Below are 18,166 nucleotides of genomic sequence, written 5' to 3' on the forward strand. Positions count from 1 at the left end.
TGGGAAAGAATTCTCTCAAGTAACTCACACCATTGTAGGCAGTCTCATCATACCATCCCCTCCATAGACTTATCAAGCTCGGTCTGGAAGCCAGTTAGGCTTTCCCCCGCCCTCAATTGTTCCCCTTTGGAAGGCAAAACTTCACTCCTCTGATCGTTAGAAACCATCATCTAATTTCAAACCTAATCTTGTTGATGACCCTTAATGAGCTATCAAGCAGGACTTTTAACTTTGCAAACCACTGTATGCCTCAGAACATCCTCTTACACGAGTTTGTCCTCATGAACCAAACTTGTACATCACGACACTGGGACACAGCATTGTTGGATGGGGTTTCCCAAGTCTTAATATGGAATAAGCTAATCAAACCCCTCTAATAAAGCAATAAAACCATACTCCCCTGTGCTAAGGCACATCCCTTCTCTCCAGGCAGAACCAGATGGCATTTTATCCACCTAAATATTCACAACAGATTGTGAAATCTGTATCAAGTTTCTACAGTCAGTGTTATAAACAAACACTCCTGCTGATGGTTTTCCTGATGGCTCCTTTCACATCCTTGTTCCTCAGGCTGTAGATCAGAGGGTTCAGCATGGGGATCACCACGGTGTAGAATACGGAGGCCACCCTGTTGTAGTGCAATGAGTCGATGGATGAGGGGCGTAAGTATATGAACAGAGCACTTCCATAGAATACAGTGACAGCTGTCAGGTGGGAGGCGCAGGTGGAGAAGGCTTTGCGCCTGGCCTCCACGGAGTGGATCCGTAGGATAGTGGAAAGGATGTAAGCATAGGAGACAAGAATTTCCAGGGAAGTGGGCAAGCCGATGAGAGAGGTGAAAACAAACAGCACAATCCCGTTGATGTGGGTGTCAGTGCAGGAGAGTTTCAGCAGCGGGTGGATGTCACAGAAGAAATGGTGGATCCTGTTGGAGCTGCAGAATGATAAACTGAAGGTGCAGCTGACTTGCACAACGGCACTGGTGAAACCAGCCACATAGGAACCGGCGACAAGCCAAAGGCAAACTGCATGGGACATCACTGTGCTGTAAAGCAAAGGATTACATATGGCAACATAGCGGTCATACGCCATCACTGCCAAAAGAATGGCCTCCACAGTCACAAATCCTGCACAGAGAAACAACTGCATCACACACCCAGGGAATGAAATACTTTTCTCACCAGATAACAGTGTCGCCAGCAACTTGGGGGTGATGGTTGAGGTGCAGCAGATATCTATGAAGGACAAGTTACTGAGAAAGAAGTACATGGGGGTGTGAAGTCGGTTGTCAACCCTGATTAACACAATCATCCCCAGATTCCCCAACAGGCTGATAGCATAGATCACTAGGAACATCATGAACAAAACAACCTTCTGCTTTGGCTGATCCATTAGTCCCAGGAGGATGAATTCTGTCACCATCGAGTAATTTCCACTAGCCATTCCTTGAATAAGAGTAGTCTGCCAGGGAAAAGAATGACAGAATTAAAAATGGAGAAGCGTAGAATGTGCCCATGACTGAGAGCAGTAACTCCTCCTGTTCTCAAAGAAAAAGGCATTTACTTTAGTTCTGCCTTCCAGAGCTGTCCATGGGAAGGTGCAATAAATATGGAAGTGCCCTGTAACCTTCTGTTAATACTGTGGGTTGGCTTGGGTATGGGATGGTGTTTTATCTATGAATATTTTAGTTTAATCACTTCTCACTAAGACGCTGTCTTGGATGGACTAGGGAGGAAGGAGGAGGCGGCAGCTTAAGGTGGTCAATTTCCATGAGTTGGTAAGAGACTAATCCAGAATTAAGAAAACATAAAATCATCAATGTTAAAATTTACAGATGACACAGAAACTGGGGGAGTGGTAAATAATAAAGAGGACAGATCACTTGTATAAATTGACGGGGATCGCTTGATAATCTGGACTCAAGCAACCAATGTTCGTTTTAATGTGGCATAAGTAAATGTATACATCTAGGAACAAAGAACATAGGCCATAATTACGGTATCAAGGACTCTATCCTGGGAAGTAGTGACTGTGGAAAAGATTTGTGGGTCATGGTGCATAATCAGCTGAACCTGAGCTCCCAGTGAAAAACTGTGGCCAAAAGGGCTAATGCAATTCTGGGATGTATAAATAGGGGAATCTCAAGTAGGAGTCGAGAGGTTATTTTAGCTCCGTACTTGGCACTGGTGCAACTGCTGCTGGAATAATGTGTCCAATTGTGATGTCCACAATTCAAGAAGGATGTTGATAAATTAGAGGGGGTTTTAAGATTCAAGGATTAGAAAACCTGCCTCTTAGTGATGGCCTCAAGGAGCTCAATCTATTTAGCTTAAGAAAGAGAAGGTTAAGGGATGACTTGATTACAGTCTATAAGTATCTACACAGGGAATAAATATTTGACAATGGACTCTTCAGTCTGGCAGAGAAAGGTATAACGTTACCCACTGGCTAGAAATTGAAGCCAGTCAAATTCAAATTGGACATCAGGTGTAAATTTTTAAGTGAGGATAATTAACCATTGGAAAAACATACCCAGGGTCGTGGTGGTTTCTCTATCATAATGTAATGGCTGGAAGTTGAAGCTAAACAAATTCAAACTGGAAATAAGGCATACGTTTTTAACAGTGAGGAGAATCAATCACTGGAACAGCTTTGCAAGTGTTGTGGTAGATTCATCATCACTGGCAATTTTAAAATCAGTGTTGGATCCTTATTCTCCATGCTGCCACCACGACTCTTACCAGGAAAAGCGGCATAAAGGAAAGGAGAAGAAGATGTTGGATTTTTTTTCCTCAAAGGTATCCTTGAGCAATTATTTGGGGGCAGTTCTCTGGCCTGTGCTATAGAGGAGGCCAGACTAGACAATCACAGTGGTCTCTTCTGGCTTTAGAATCTACTAATCTATTAGTTCTGGCAACTCTGAGTACGCCCCTCCCAGTCTGCAGAGCTGATTTAATGAGCAGGGGGACAAACATCAGGAACGCATGAATAAGTTTCCTGCAAAAGAAAGAATGCTTGTAAGTTTTAAAAGGACAGTCTCCCAAAGATGCAAGGGGGGAACCAGATCCCATGGGGGTGCCTGAAGAATTTAGACCTCCCTTGGTCCCCACTGGGGGATGGTAGGACTTTAATTAAATCACATATGAAATCTGTTGGTTGTTTTACAATCCCCGTTTGTATAATGCTTTGTTCCGTCTGCTAAATAACGACACTTAGTTTTAAGAAGGTTGGTCGGTTTTATTGGTCACGGGTTCCCAAGAAGAGAAAACACAGAAACTGGAAACCCAGTAAGCCCTGCAGGGTAAATGACTGGTATACAAAGGGTGATGTAGCCAGGTCATGGTGGAAGAATCATGAGATTCTACTCCAAGACAAGTAAAGGCCAGAAACTGACCTGAGTGCGCTCAGAAACATAGAAATAGGACAGAAGTGAAGCTCGCTCAAGTAACCTGACAGAGGGTCTATCAGAGTAGCTCATCCAGGGCTCAGAGGTCTGGGCTGAGTAAACATAAAGCTGGGGATTTTCTGTTTACTATTTTTGCTAATGTCAATTTATTTTTATTTCATTCTATAACTTCTTTTTCCTTAAGAAATTGACCTTGCTAAAGAAAATACAAAGAAAAGTGAAAATTAACATAAGTCCTGGATGAAAAGACATAAAGTGGAGAGAAATGTGACTATTACTGTGAATGTGTGTAAGTCTAATGAAAAGACTAACGGAGGAACAAAAACATAATAAACAGCTTCTTTGGAATGATATACTTTAAGAAGGGGGAATTATGCACCATCTCAGAAGAAGGTAGGATAAGGAAGGTTAAGGTGAAACTTAAGGAGAGAAGGTTAAGGAGAAGCTTAAGAAAAGAAGTTCTGATTAAGATGTTAGAAAAAGGCCCTGCAACTGAGAAATGGAAGTACAGAGATTCACAAGCACATTGCAGAAGATATAAACTGAACACAAATCCCTGCCTAAGGTAAAAAGAAAACAGCACATTGTGGGGAAAGGAAACTGGATTCAGTGCGACAAAAAAATCTTTCTGGTCCTGGACTGTCTATGACTCTGAACATTCAGAAATATAAGTGACTTACCATGCAGCTGCTGGAAACATCTGGGGAAAACACACTTATTTGCTTCCTAGATAGCCTGAGATCTGAATTGCAGAATCATCAAGGAAATTCATGTTCATATTTCAGTGAAATGCCTTTAGCTGTTTGAATGTCCGACAATTGTCTTTTTGCCTGGGAAGACCATGACTAGATTCTGACTGGGAAGGGATGGCTGGGTTATTTGTCATGTGAACCTTTATATAGAATTTTTCACATTTGTGTGAGAGCTCCTCATGGGAACATAAGATCCCTGATCTAATTTTTCCTACTTTTCTCAGGGGAATCTTATACCGATAAGGCTGAAGGTTCATAAAACTAGAAAATTAATTCCAAAGATTGCATGGGCTTATTTAAATATTTGATGCATACGTAGTGCCTCATTTGCATATTTTAAATAAAATAAGTTATTTTTAATTTTCTGTTTCTAGTATCAGCTCTCATCACAAGACCAGCAGAGTAACAGGCAGGCTACAAAAATCAGCAGAAATGAATACATACTTTTTCTGGCCAGTTAGGCCCTTTTGTTTTTAGGACCCAGTGAAACTGAAACATCGACACAAACGAGAGCTAAACACAGGAGTTTCTGATTTTAAAACTATTATACAATGAAAACCTGATTGGCTCACTCAGATCAGACACTCCCGCAACAATAAAGGAGGGGGAGCAAAAGATCCTAGACAAAGGTGAGACTGCAAGGGGAGAGCCTGGATACAGTGGTGGTGGGGATGGGGAAGAACATACTGACTCTGCTAATGTTCCCCCCAGGCACTCCAGGAAAGAGAATCCCTGAAGCTCCTGGTTCATGCTGGGGGAGCCCCTATCTCTTTCCAGGGGGCATATCAGACCCTCCTGCCCAGCTCCCTGAGCAGCCTCTGTCCTGCTCCCTGAGCAGCCTCTGTTACTCTCCCCAAAGTCACAGCCTCTTTCAACCCACAGCATGCCCCATGATCTCTATGCTTTGAGGCCTGGTGACTGAATGTGTGGTTGAGACACTGTGACAGACTCATAGACACTCAGACTTTAAGGCCAGAAGGGACCATCATGACCATCTAGTCTGAACTCCTGCACATTGCAGGCCACAGAACCTCGCCCACCCTTCCCTGCAATAGACCCACAACCTATGGTTGAGCCACTGAAGTCCTCCAATCATGATTTAAAGACTTCAAGTTATTGAGAATCCACCACTGACACTAGTTTAAGGAAAGACCAGCCAGACACCTGGGAAGGAATTCTGTGTAGTAACTCAGAACCATCCCCATCTAATGTCCCATCACTGGCCGTTGAAGGTATTTGCTGCTAGCAGTCGCAGATCAGCTGCATGTCATTGTAGGCTGTCTCATCATACCATCCTCTCCATAAACTTATCAAGCTCAGTCTTGAATCCATTTAGGTATTTTGTCCCCACCACTCCCTTTGGAAGCCAGTTCCAGAACTTTATGCCTCTGATGGTTAAAAACCATCATCTAATTTCAAGCCTGTGTATAAACCCCACAAGGCAGCACCCACAAAGAGGTTAATGGATGGAACAGTTTCTTTCCCAACTGTTACAAAGTGGCTGACTAGTAACAGCTGGGGTAAAAGTCTGCAGGTCAAAGACAGTCTTGGGTGCCAGAGAGGTGGGAACTACCTCACAGTAGTTCCTCAGCAGTAGTCTGGCAAGGAAATGACCAGAGGCTCAGCACAGAGAACGGGGGTAAGACTGATGGGCAATAGAAAAAAAAGTTTCTTGCCTTACCAAGTGTGGAGGAGAAGGTCTGGAGACCTGTGCTGTCAGACTATGGAGTGATTACTACATGGAGTCAAGGACTAGCTGGCAGACACCCTGAGAGTAAAAAAACTGGGCCCTTAGAGGGCCAGGGTATCCCCAAAACCCCTTAGATAAGGCGTGAAGGAGCTGATTCACACAGACACTGCTCACATGGTCACACACAAATAAATCATCTTTATCGTCTCAGGTTAGGTTGCTTCAGCCATAGACTAAATATGTAGCTAAGGTCTAAATGTTCAAAAGTGACTAGTGATTTTGGGTAACACCTTAAAGGGGATTGTGAAAATCAGCCTCATTTAAGGTATTTCCAACAGGGCACGCAAATATTGAGGCTCCCAACTTCACCAGTCAGTTCTGGCAAGCGTATGTGGGTAGAATATCTCATACCACTTTCCATTGTCAGGCTCTTTCCGCAGAAAAACCCTAGGTGCTCTGGAGCCCTTGTGAGAGTACATGGAAGTGGATGTCTCCTGGAGAAAACCGGAGACTTAACAGGTCTAGAATTGAAAAAACAAAACAAAACAAAACAAAAGAACTATTTTAACAGAGGGAAAAAAATCTCTTGGCTAAACCGTCTCTCTCAAACATTCCTCATTTCTAGCATTTCTGTTCTAAAGTTATTTATGTTGCACTCAGATTAGGCATCCCCTCGTTTTTATTTTTGAAAATCACTTACATTAAAAATAAAAGATCATAAAACTGAGGCTATCAAAACAGCTATTTAGCTATTTGCTAAAGTGAAAGGGTGAAGGATGTAGAAGGTACATTTAGCTTTTCAGAAATGAGATTCCATCTTCTGTGTGCCTATCTGGAATTTTGTTTGTGCATTCTGCAGAATATGGCCTGAGATAGTTGAGGGTGCCACAAATAAAGCTTTCTGAATATTGGATTTTTTGGTTTGTTAGCAATTTCAAAATAAATAAATAAATAAAATTGTTTCAGACCAGATTGAAAATGAAAAATTTTTAAAGTTTCAATTAATTGAAAAGTTAAAAAAAATATTTTTGGGTAAAATTAAAGATTATTTTCCTACAAAATCAAAATGTTTCATTTCAATTGCAAGCATTTTAAAAATATTTTTGACATATTTAAAAATTAAATTAAGGGAACCTTTTAAATGAAAAGTCATTTCAAACCAAAAAAAATGAAACATTTTGTAGGAGAGTAAAGAGTTAAAAGCTGGACAAATGGTCAGGCCTAAATTACAGGGAACAGGGTTAAGGCATGGGCAAACCTTGTTTTTGTGAATTGGTGTGAATTTTAGTTAGGGTCTGTTTTTTTGTTTGGTTTGGGTTTTTTTTTGGCTATTTATGCTGGGAATGAGACTAATAAAATAACTATCACCATTTTTGTGCATGGCCTTTTGGTGGCAAGAAAGCATTATATTCCTTCTTCCACTGGCATACCTTTACTTTAAAGAACGTTAGTGTAAAATTTATAGGTTTTAAGGTGATATGCCTGACCTCTGTATGGTAATCCTGTAAACAACAAACAGGGGCGGGTATAATTGTATTAATTATGTAGATGTTAATATTCATTTTATAGGTGTCAATGTAACCAAATAAGGGTCTATGTGGAGTTGCTAGAAATGTATACATTTACATACTGTTGTAAATAAAAGAATTGTAAAGTAACCTCCTCGTTGTTCACTCGTGGCGTTGAGGTGGAACGAGCAGGCAATAAAGGGTTCTGTCTCCCCAGTCCACCCCTGGGACAACCTGTTTGGTTATTTCTAACACATTTCATTTTAAAAAACATTTGAAAATAATCTTTTGATTGTTTCAGATTTCTGTTTTCAAAAACATTTCGCAAAACTGGCACACATTTCCCAAATGTCTTGATGTCACTGAATATGCATTTTTTACTGAAACCGTTTATGCCAAAAAATGTCTCCCATTCTATCTACAGTTTAATGGGCCTCCACGCATACAGGAGAAATTCTTTGTTGAAAGGATGAATATAGGAATGTAATGATCCAGAAGGGTGTTAAAGAGGTACTGTGAGGCCTAGTCAGAGCATGTGGCCCAGAGGGCAATGAGAAGCTATGGGGTTTCTCTAGAGAGTCCAAAGGCAGGGGCTAGGACTTGGTTACAGACTGTGTTAGCTGGAATGTGTAAACCATGGAAAGCAGTTGTGTATGACCGTGAAAGGAAGCAGAACACTGGTTGGAGGGGCTCATGTGGGGATTTCTGAGCAAGGAAATTCCCTGTGGGTTGTATGGTCCTACCACTGCTCAGAGAAACAAGAGCTTGGGCAAAATTTTCAAAATTACCTAAGTGACTTAAGGGTTTTGTGAATTAAGGCCACTCATTCTGAATAAGGGTGTTCAAAGAGGGGTTTAATACAGTTTAACTAATCTACTTCAACTTCACACCTTTAGTTAATTCAGATTAATTTTCCTGGATGTCCCCATGTAGATAAGACCGTAGGCTCCTAAATCTCTAATGCACTTTTGAAAAAATTAGCCTTAGTGTCTATTTCTGTAAATGATGGATTACACCAAAGATTATGGTGTCATTAATTTCTCATACAAATGGAAACCGGTTTATTTATGGGAAAGGGTTTGTTCTGACAAATTTCACTTTTGAAATTGTCAGAATGTCCAATTTAGAACTAAAAGTTCTGCTTTTCATTTGAAATGACTTCTTGTTTAGAAGTGTAAGTTAATTTATAGTTAAAAATGTAAAACAATCTAAATCTAAACAAAACATTTAGATTGACCCTATAAGACACCCTACCCTGCCCGTGGCCAACTTTTGGGGTTAAATTTGACTTTTGATTTTGAATTTTCATCCTGATTTTAGATTGAATGTTTTTTGAAATATTGAAAATTCTCGTGAGATGTTTCCCTTCCAGCTCTATTTAATATAGAGCTTTTCAATTCTGAGCTACTTATTCATACAGCTGCAGCTAAGTAATGACAAATACTGCCTTTTTTGTAAATACTGAATATTTTATTTTATTGACATGCACAGTACAAGCAAGAGTGTATTAATATTGTACCATAACGTATTAATATAGCGATCAGAATATGCACATAGAAAATACACTCTATTTATACATTCTATAGAAAATACAGAGAAGCAGTAACATCAGCTCCTCTTGCTTGACTCATAACTCCTTTATCTGAGAAAATTAAAGAGATCTATTAAAATGCTGCCATGATATTGAGGTAGGATATAAACTGGGGAAGTGAAGCAGTAGAAAATATACAGTTGTGGTCAGCAAGAATTTTCTTTTAGCAAGGAATTATAGCAAGGAAGCAAATTATGTTATCATAAGCAGAAAAAGTAAAACAGATCCGCACGTTTACATTCAGGCCAGTCCTATGATTATGGATATGGAGACTCAATGACATACAGACCTCAGTTGTATCAGCTGTGCAATGAGATTGGGAAGGTTAATCCCTTTGGGACCAGGTAGTAGTATGACAGTAGGTTACATGTTAGGACAAAGGTGGTTATCTGCATGAGGTGGGAGATGTATAATTGAAGATTAATGCTTCATTATTACTGCTTAGGTGTTGTGAAAGAACTTCACTATAGAGTATCATCATCACATACTCCCTTGAATTACTTTTGCGGGCTAACAAGTAGGACTTTGAACTTAGTTCTTGTAGGTAACTATATGACTCTTATTATCACAGCATCTGGGAGAGGTAGGAAAATACTCTTACATTCATTTTACATTAGGGACTGGAGGCAGAGAGGCCAGATTTTCAATGGTTCTGATTTTCAATGGATGTCAGATGCCTAACTCATTTGCATGCTTTTGAAAATCTCACTGGGCATCTACTTGCATCTTTAGGCACCTAAATATCTTTGCATATTTGGCCAAAGGTTATACAGGAAATTTATGGTAGAATATATAACCCTGGTCATGGGACCATTCTTCTTGTCTTCTGAATCTCTTCTTCCAGGTCTCCCTCAAATGTATCTCTTAGATGACTTTTTTTGTATGGAACATTTTCTTACTGGAGTTGTCAGCACTTACATATGGAATAACCTAATTAAATCCAAACTAATAACCAATCTCCTTTGTGTCATGCCACAACACTCCTGAATGGATGGCCAGTTACACATGAAATTAATATTCTTACCAATTCAGGAAGAACACATTAATTTTCTAACGTCAATTTTACCTACATACATTTCTGCTAATGATTTTCTGGATAGCTAAGTTCACCTCCTTGTTCGTCAAGATGTAGATCAGGGGGTTCAGCTTGGGAATCACAACTGTGTAGAACATGGAGACCACCTTGTTGTGCTCCAGTGACTCAATGGACAAGGGGTGCAAATCTATTAAAAAAATACTCCCAAAGAACAAGGTGGCAGCTGTCAGGTGGGAGATACAGGTAGAAAAGGCTTTGTGCCTCCCCTCGGCAGAGTGGATCCGCAGGATGTTAGAGAGGATGTAAGCATAGGAGATGAGGAGTTCCAGTGAAGTTGGTAAACCAAAGAGAGGTGAAAATATATATCATAGTCATGCTGATGCGGGTTTCAGTGCAGGAGAGTTTCATCAGTGGATGGATGTCACAGAAGAAAACAGTGGATCCCATTGGAGCTACAGGATGTTAATGTAAATGTGCAGCTGACTTGTACAATGGCACTGGTGAAGCCCGCAGCATAGGGCCCGGTGATGAGCCTCAGACAAACTGTGTGGGACATCACTGTCCTACAGAGCAGGGGATTACACATAGCTACGTAGTGATTGTGCGCCATCATTGCCAACATGAATGCTTCAAGGGACATGAAGACTGCATAGACACACTGCTGTGCCATGCACCCAGAAAAAAATATGCTCTTCCCTTTGAATAAGGTTGCCAGCATCTTTGGAGTGATGGTTTAGGTGCAGCAAATATCTATGAAGGACAAGTTACTAAGGAAGAAATACATGGGGAGTGGAGTCAAGAGTCAATCCTGATTAACACAATCAACCACAAATTCCCCAGCAAGGTGATAACAAAGATGGATAGAAACACCACTGAAAGGGCGACCTGCATCTTAGACTGATCTGTTAGATCCATCAGCCATTCCTTGCCTGGCCTTTACCTGCAGGGGAAAGAAAGACAACTTGAAAACCAGAGAAGAGTGGAATGTGTCATCTAACGAAGTGCAGAGACCATACCTGATCACTACTGAAAATCAGGTTTAGTCATTTTCATGTGTTAGCATTAGATCTGTCCATGGGAAAGACTATAATGGTGGATACTAGATAACAGTGGGGAGTAAAACTTTTGGGGAAAGTTGAGCTCCATTCCCTGCAACTGGCACTGGATTAAGTACAAAACTAGTAAGATTTCTGTTTACTCCTTTTTAGCTCATTACAAATTTTTGCTATAAAATGTTTCTCCCTTATCTCCAAGGGGATTCCACTTTGGATAAAATTTTCAAATGCAGTTAAGTGACTTGGGAGCCTAAATTCCATTTTCAGACATGAGTTAGGCAATTGAAAGCCTGAATCTCATTGAAAGTAAATGGGATCTGGGTTCCTAAGTGCCTGATTTCTAAAGGAAGTTACGCACCTAAAGCTACTAACAGATGTTCAATAGAATTTCCAAAGGCACCTTGGCACCTAACCAATTGGGGTAAGATGCATAGGGCACTTTTGAAAATGCCACTCGGCACCGATCTGTGGCTTTAGGTGCCTAAATACTTTTACAAAATGTCCCTAAGTATCCACATTTCTTGAAAATGGTACTAAGGGTTCTAAATCACCTAGGCTTTTGAAATTGTTAACCTTTATGTTAAGCCATCATTTATAAATAATCCACAAAGAGTTAATAAATGTGTTACTAAGTGGTTAAGCAATTGCTATACATTTTATACAGTCCAGTATGTGAATAAGTTGTTTATGATCATGGCTTATAGCCTTCTAAAACATCTGCACATATACATATAATCAATTATAACACAACAATCTTATATCTGTGGTATGATTACAATATCTATTATTCAATTATTGACCTTTAATAAACTGTCTATAATTATAACCTTACTACAAAGTGTGACTCAAAAGACCTTGCTACACACTAAGGAAACGCCATAGAAGCTTGGAAGTGGCATAAGATCTGGAAGAAGAGAGAAAAGGGGAGAGCAGAAATTGTGAATGTATATAAACTACAAAAAAAGACTAAGAGGGAGAAGCTTATGTTAAAGAACTACAGTGGAATAATATACCTTGAAAAGGGTAATTCGTGCCAGTCCTAGAAGAAGGTAGGACAAAGAGGGATAATCTGAAGTTGAAGAAGAGATAAAAACAAAAACCCAAGACATTATGATATTGTTCTGAAAACTCTCAACATTGAGCAGAGCAACAGATCGGGCAGCAGCAGTGTCACTGTGATGGCAGAATTTGAAGAACTGTAAGAGAAGACATTAGTGGGGCTGATGGAGGAGAAAATATTCACAATGAAAGATGAACAACAATTTCATAAAATAATACAAAGGATTTTATCTATCCCACCTGTCTAAGATCTGCGGTCATGAACATCCAGCAATATTAAACTGCTTACCCTGGGTTTGTCACAGACTTTCAGCAAATCAATATTTTTGTTTTTTGCAAAGTATCTTATGATCCAAAATATGGAACCATGGAGAAAATTTCATAGAAGAATTCTACAACGTAGCTTTGACTTTTTTGAAATGCTGCCAGCTGGGAAGTCAGATAATATTGTTTGTATTATCTGGTTATATTGAGACATTGAGTTTCCTAGGCTGATGATTTCTCTGAATGATGAAGCACACTCAGTCTGAAAAACACATAAGGAGATGGATCTCCTAATGGAGGAGTCTCTTTGAGTCTCTCTGAGTCTAGGTGGCCAAGATGGTGATATCCTGACAATAAAATTTGTAATTTTCAGGTTGCTAGTTCACTACCAGATCTCTTCTCCTCAGTGGTCTCAAATCTTAGCCTCTCTTTGTCATCCACACATCCCTGATTCCTTCAAGTATGAGCTGCAAGAGGCTCAGAAGCTCTAGCGCATCAAATCCCTCCTTAAAACTCTCTTTTACCATGATGCCTTTGAAAAGCTTCACAGTGGTTAGACTCCTGGTGTGCTGAAACTATTGCTCATCAGGCAGTACTGTTTCTTTGTTTCCTTGTACTCCCTCTTCTTTTTGTAGCTATTTTGTCTTCTAGTCTCTTGTCTTATACTTAGCCCTGGTCTACACTGACCTGGCGATTTGGCGGCAGTTGGCGGGAGTTACGCAAGCTACACAGAGTAGCTTGAGTAACTCCCGTCGACTGCTGTGCTTCTCTTTTGTGAGCTGTCTTCACTGCACTGCGCCACTTGAGGGGGTGGTTTACCAGCATCAATTTCTGGATCGATTGAGCGGGTCTTCACTGACTGCTCAATTGATCCAGATAAGTCGATCTGACGGCAGTGACTTTGCTGCCGTCAGTATACACATACTCTTAGATTGGAAGTTCTTTGGAACAGAAGCTTTTTTTTTGTTCTGTGTTTGTACAGTGCCTAGCACAATTGGATCCTGCTCCATGACTAGAGCTCCTAGGCACTATTTTAATACTAATGTGTGTCTGTGAGTGCATATATAGTGTTTATACCTTTCTGTGTGTGTGAATGTGCATGACAGTTTGTGTGCATTAGCCACTTGCTTATAAATATGGAAAAGTATATAAAAGGAATTCTGATTTAGTTCTTAAAATAAGTGAGTATAAATATTTATTCATATCATTTCTTATTTGTATTACGGTAGTACCTAGCAATCCAGTCGTAGACCAGACCCAATTGTGCTAGGCGCTGTACAAACAGAGAACAAAATATGTCCCCTGCCTCAATGTTCTCACTATCTAAGTACAGAGTCTAGTAAATGTCTGTCTTTGACTGGTAGTGAAGAGAAGTAATCTATCTGAAACAGTCACTAACTGCTTTATTAGATTCTCTAAAGCTGGAGTTGGTTGAATGCTATTAATCTAGCTGTTTAGCAATTAATTTGGGCATTTTTCATTTTTTGCATTAATTGACAAATAATTTATCCTATTATTTGATATGCAGGTTGAACAAGATTCATTGAACTAGTGATCTGTCTAATTTTTTCATCAATTGTGAAATAAATTATTCATTTTTATTACATAATTCAAGTATTTTAATCAAAAGACTCTTTCCTTTCACAATGAACTTGAAAAGCTCTGTTCATTATCATTAGTGAATTGTCAGCTATTGTGTCTGAGTTAATGACAGCTCAAGATTGTTGAATAACAGTCTCAATTGGAATTGTTTATCTAAAGATGCTTAAACTGAGATCAGGACAGCACTAGCCAGAATATGGAAAAAATAGACACATTACCAGTTTTTGAAGTAATGATGTGATAAAGAGCTGGCTGGAGGGACGTGTGGTTTCATTCTCCAACTAAGTTCCAACAGCAGTGTCATTATATAGGGCTTTTAAACAAAGAAAATGTCTTTGCCAAAAGAAATGTGTTCTGATGTCATTTTTATACATTCTCAATTTACCTAATTTATATCTGAAGGAATAATTATTTACAGCTGAGAGGACTAACAATTCTTCAAGATAATATCTTTCAGTGCGTCTTTCTTCCCCATCATCATTCTTCTCTATCTGCTGTAATAATCATCCTTTATCAGGTTTATGGGCTTATGTAAGCATTTTATATATATACATAGAGATGCTATGGATTATTGGATGCAGTCTAACGCACAGACTTCCTGAATAGGTTACTTATTGGTCAAGGACCAGTGTTTTGGGCCTTTAAATTCAACAAACTCTTTGGTAATATCCTAAAGAATTGTTAAGATTTAAATGAATCAAATATACAGAAAGAAAAGGACTAAAGGCTTAATATTTGCTAATAGATACTAACATAGTTGAGCAGCTACAGAAGTTTAATGGTAGGCAAAGTAGTGGATTTTTTTAACTAGTAACATTTTATTGTATTTGCACATATAATATAAACAAGGACATAAAATTAAAAACCAGAAGGTGCATCAAGAAATTTCAATCTGTATAAGTCCTGGAGTTTATTGTGGTGAAAATCTCATTCTATGGTTAAGTTAGTGATAGAAAGACAAAGAAGTATCATGTGATTCATAAAAATCTACAGAATCATAAATTTATTGGTGTCAGTCTCTGCAGCTTGCCAGGGTGGACTTGCTGCCCTGCCCTAGCTCCCAGCTCCAGGTCCTCTAGTTGATGGAAATTTTGATAATTCAGTTGTGTTAGAAAGGGGTCAGGTTGGGTATTATTTGAAAGCCATTTCCACTAGGAACACAATGGTACCAAATATAGCAAAGCTAAAACAATGATTTAGGTATATATTTAAGATTTTTTTTAAATCAATCTCTTTTTAAATTATACTTTAAGACAGTAAAACATAAAAGACATAAATATATGTTGATATTTGGTAATCCTAGGGAAGTTAGCCTTGAGATGTAGGACTGAAAACATATATTCATCAAAGTCATCACCAGAGAAACTGCAACTTTTGGCCCAAATATTAATGTTTTACATCCAGTTGCCTTCATAGTGACAATCCAGGATGATACATTAAACATTGTACTATAATAAGGAATGGAAGAAAAATATTCCAGTGCAGTGAACAAGGAAAATCCTTTTAAAAACAAGCAAAATATGTTATCATAAAGAGGAAAAGACACAGAACAATTCCCATCATAGGGTATTTCTACACTGCCACTGGAGGTGTAATTTCTAGCTTGGGTGGATGTTTACACATGAGCATGGGTTGAGCTAGCACAGTAAAAATAGCAGTGTACCACATGGGTGTTGGTTTGGGCTAGCCACCTGAGTGGGTATCTAAAATCTCAGATGGGATAGTACTCAGGTGACTAGGTTGAGCTACCAGTTGTGCTGCCATGACTTTGTTACCTGCACAATCTGGGGCACCCCTCCATACCTTACTGTGGACTCAAGGCGTAACCTAGTCAATTTAGACACCCCCACCTATTCCTTTCTGGGGGCTTGGGGCATAAGGCATCTACCCTTATCCACGGGGCTCAGGGCTCTACGAGTCTGTGGAACCTTTTCCCAGTGAAAGAGCCTTACACAGCTGTGCTCTAAACATCTATTTATTAGCAACACAGAGAGACTACATATGCCAAGCAAATCTATTATGCTCACCACTCCTAATATGCAGATACATTTCACCCCATGACCAGTCAGGATCCACTTGTCTGGGGATTCTGGCAATGCCTCTGCATGTCACGGTCATGCAGAGGGGTAAAAGCTCTAGCAGTTTGCTGTCAAACTGCAGTCCGGAGATCATTCCCAAAGAGCACTGTTCCTCATTTTCATTATATAGGCAAAATTAGCTACTTCCTTTAACCCTACTAAACCTTATCACATCGTCCAGTACCCCAGGTAACAAAACTGAACCATTCATGCACTGGCACCTGTTTCCTCCTCTTTGCCCAAGTCTTTTCCATTTTCTCTCTCGTGCCCAAATTGTAACTTACTTATGACCTTCTCTGTTTGTGCAGTTGGTCAGCATAAATGTGCTGGTCAGAGCTTATCTTATCTCCATACCATTTGTTGAGTCTCCCTGTCTCCTCCCTAAAACTTCCCAGAGCTCGGGTGTTTCTGCTTTACACCTCTTGGTGGTGATAACACTTTCTGGGGACATTTCTGAGGTTTGGGAGATTGATCAGCGGCAGGGCGTTCTTTTTTCTATTTTAGTGGTGAACTCTCTAAGGCTGGTTTTATATGGAGGTGAGTTAGGTCTCAGGCCTACAGCTACACTAGTACTTTTAGAGTGTTAGCTTGATCCAATCTAGCTCATGTACATTAACAGAGGCTGGAAATTACAACTCCAACTACCATGTAGACAATACTCCAAAAGTTCACCCTGGTCTTTAGATACATGGTATGAACACTCCCGCCCTCCCTCCCCCCGGCCATCTTTATTTACTTTATTTCCCAAGCAGACACTTTCATCGGAGCAAATGCTGCACTTATAGAAGTTCAACTGCTGGAAGAAACTTATACATCATCACCTCCTGCCATTGTCTTCTTGAACAGCTGATTCTAAAGCATGAAATACCCAAATTAACCGCCCACACACGTCTCCTGTCTACTAAACTGTATCTCTGTGTTTCAAGCTCAGCTCCATGACTCTGGGCAGAACCAAGTCACATATTATCTCAATATTCTTATCAGTTTTTGAAGTAAACCTAACTTTCAGCAGGTTTACAAAGAAATCCTCTTGGTGATGGTTTTCCTGATGGCTCTCTTCACCTCCTTGTTCCTCAGGCTGTAGATCAGGGGATTCAGCATGGGGATCACAGTTGTGTAGAGCACAGAGACCACCTTGTTGCGCTCTAGTGAGTAGTTGGGTGTAGGATGTAAATATATAAAAAAAGTACTCCCGTAGAACAAAGTGACGGCCGTCAGATGGGAAGCACAGGTGGAGAAGGCTTTGTTCCTACCCTTAGCAGAATGGATCTGCAGGATGGTGGAGAGGATATATGCATAGGAAATGAAGATTTGAAGTGAAGTGGGAAAGCCAATGACAAAGCTGAAAGCAAAGAGCAGAATCTCATTGATGTGGGTGTCAGTACAGGAAAGTTTCAGCAGTGGGTGGATGTCACAGAAAAAATGCTGGATCCTTTTGGAGTTGCAGAATGATAAACTCAAGGTGCAGCTGACTTGTATGATGGCATTGATGAAGACAGCAGCATAGGAACCAGCAATGAGCCTCAGGCAAACAGCCTGGGACATCATGCTAGTATAGAGTAGAGGATTACATACCGCTACATAGCGATCATATGCCATCACTGCCAACATAAGGGCTTCAAGGGATATGAACAGTGCATAGAAGAACTGCTGTGCCACGCACCCGGAAAAAGATATGCTCTTCCCATCCAACAAGGTCGCCAACATTTTGGGGGTGATGGTTGAGGTGCAGCAAATATCTACGAAGGACAAGTTGCTGAGGAAGAAGTACATGGGGGAATGGAGTTGGGGGTCAATCCTGATTAACAGGATCATCCCTAGATTCCCCATGAGGGTGATAACATATATGGATAGAAATGTTACGAAAAGGGGGACTTGCAGCTCAGGCTGATCTGTTAGACCCATAAGAAGGAACTCTGTCACTGTAGTATCATTTTCCCCAGCCATTTCTTGCCTGGTGTTTCCCTGAGGAAAGAATGACAACGTGAAATCCAGAGAAGACTACAATGTGTATTCTAACAAAGTGCAGAGACCCAACCTGATCCCTATGGAAAATCAAGTTGTTCTTTTCAGCTGTTTGTACCAAAACTGTCCATGGGAAAGACTGTAAGGGTGGATTCTAGGT

The 18,166-nt window shown here is 40.1% G+C and overlaps 2 protein-coding genes across 2 annotated transcripts; both read right to left on the reverse strand.

Annotated features, from left to right (window-relative positions):
• Positions 1-507: 507 nt before the first annotated feature.
• On the reverse strand, positions 508-1,449 carry LOC137154776 (olfactory receptor 5G9-like). Its single transcript, XM_067550586.1, has one exon. It carries the CDS (start codon positions 1,441-1,443, stop codon positions 508-510), a length of 936 nt encoding a protein of 311 aa, XP_067406687.1. The 5' UTR covers positions 1,444-1,449.
• A 15,606-nt stretch (positions 1,450-17,055) lies between these two features.
• On the reverse strand, positions 17,056-17,988 carry LOC137154872 (olfactory receptor 5G9-like). Its single transcript, XM_067550719.1, has one exon. The coding sequence runs from the start codon at positions 17,986-17,988 to the stop codon at positions 17,056-17,058; it is 933 nt and encodes a 310-aa protein (XP_067406820.1).
• Between the last annotated feature and the right edge of the window lie 178 nt (positions 17,989-18,166).

Source organism: Emydura macquarii, unplaced genomic scaffold, assembly GCF_026122565.2.
Source record: "Emydura macquarii macquarii isolate MOO-44397 ecotype Brisbane River unplaced genomic scaffold, CSIRO-AGI_Emac_v2 contig_1305, whole genome shotgun sequence".
NCBI classification, from domain to species: Eukaryota; Metazoa; Chordata; order Testudines; family Chelidae; genus Emydura; species Emydura macquarii.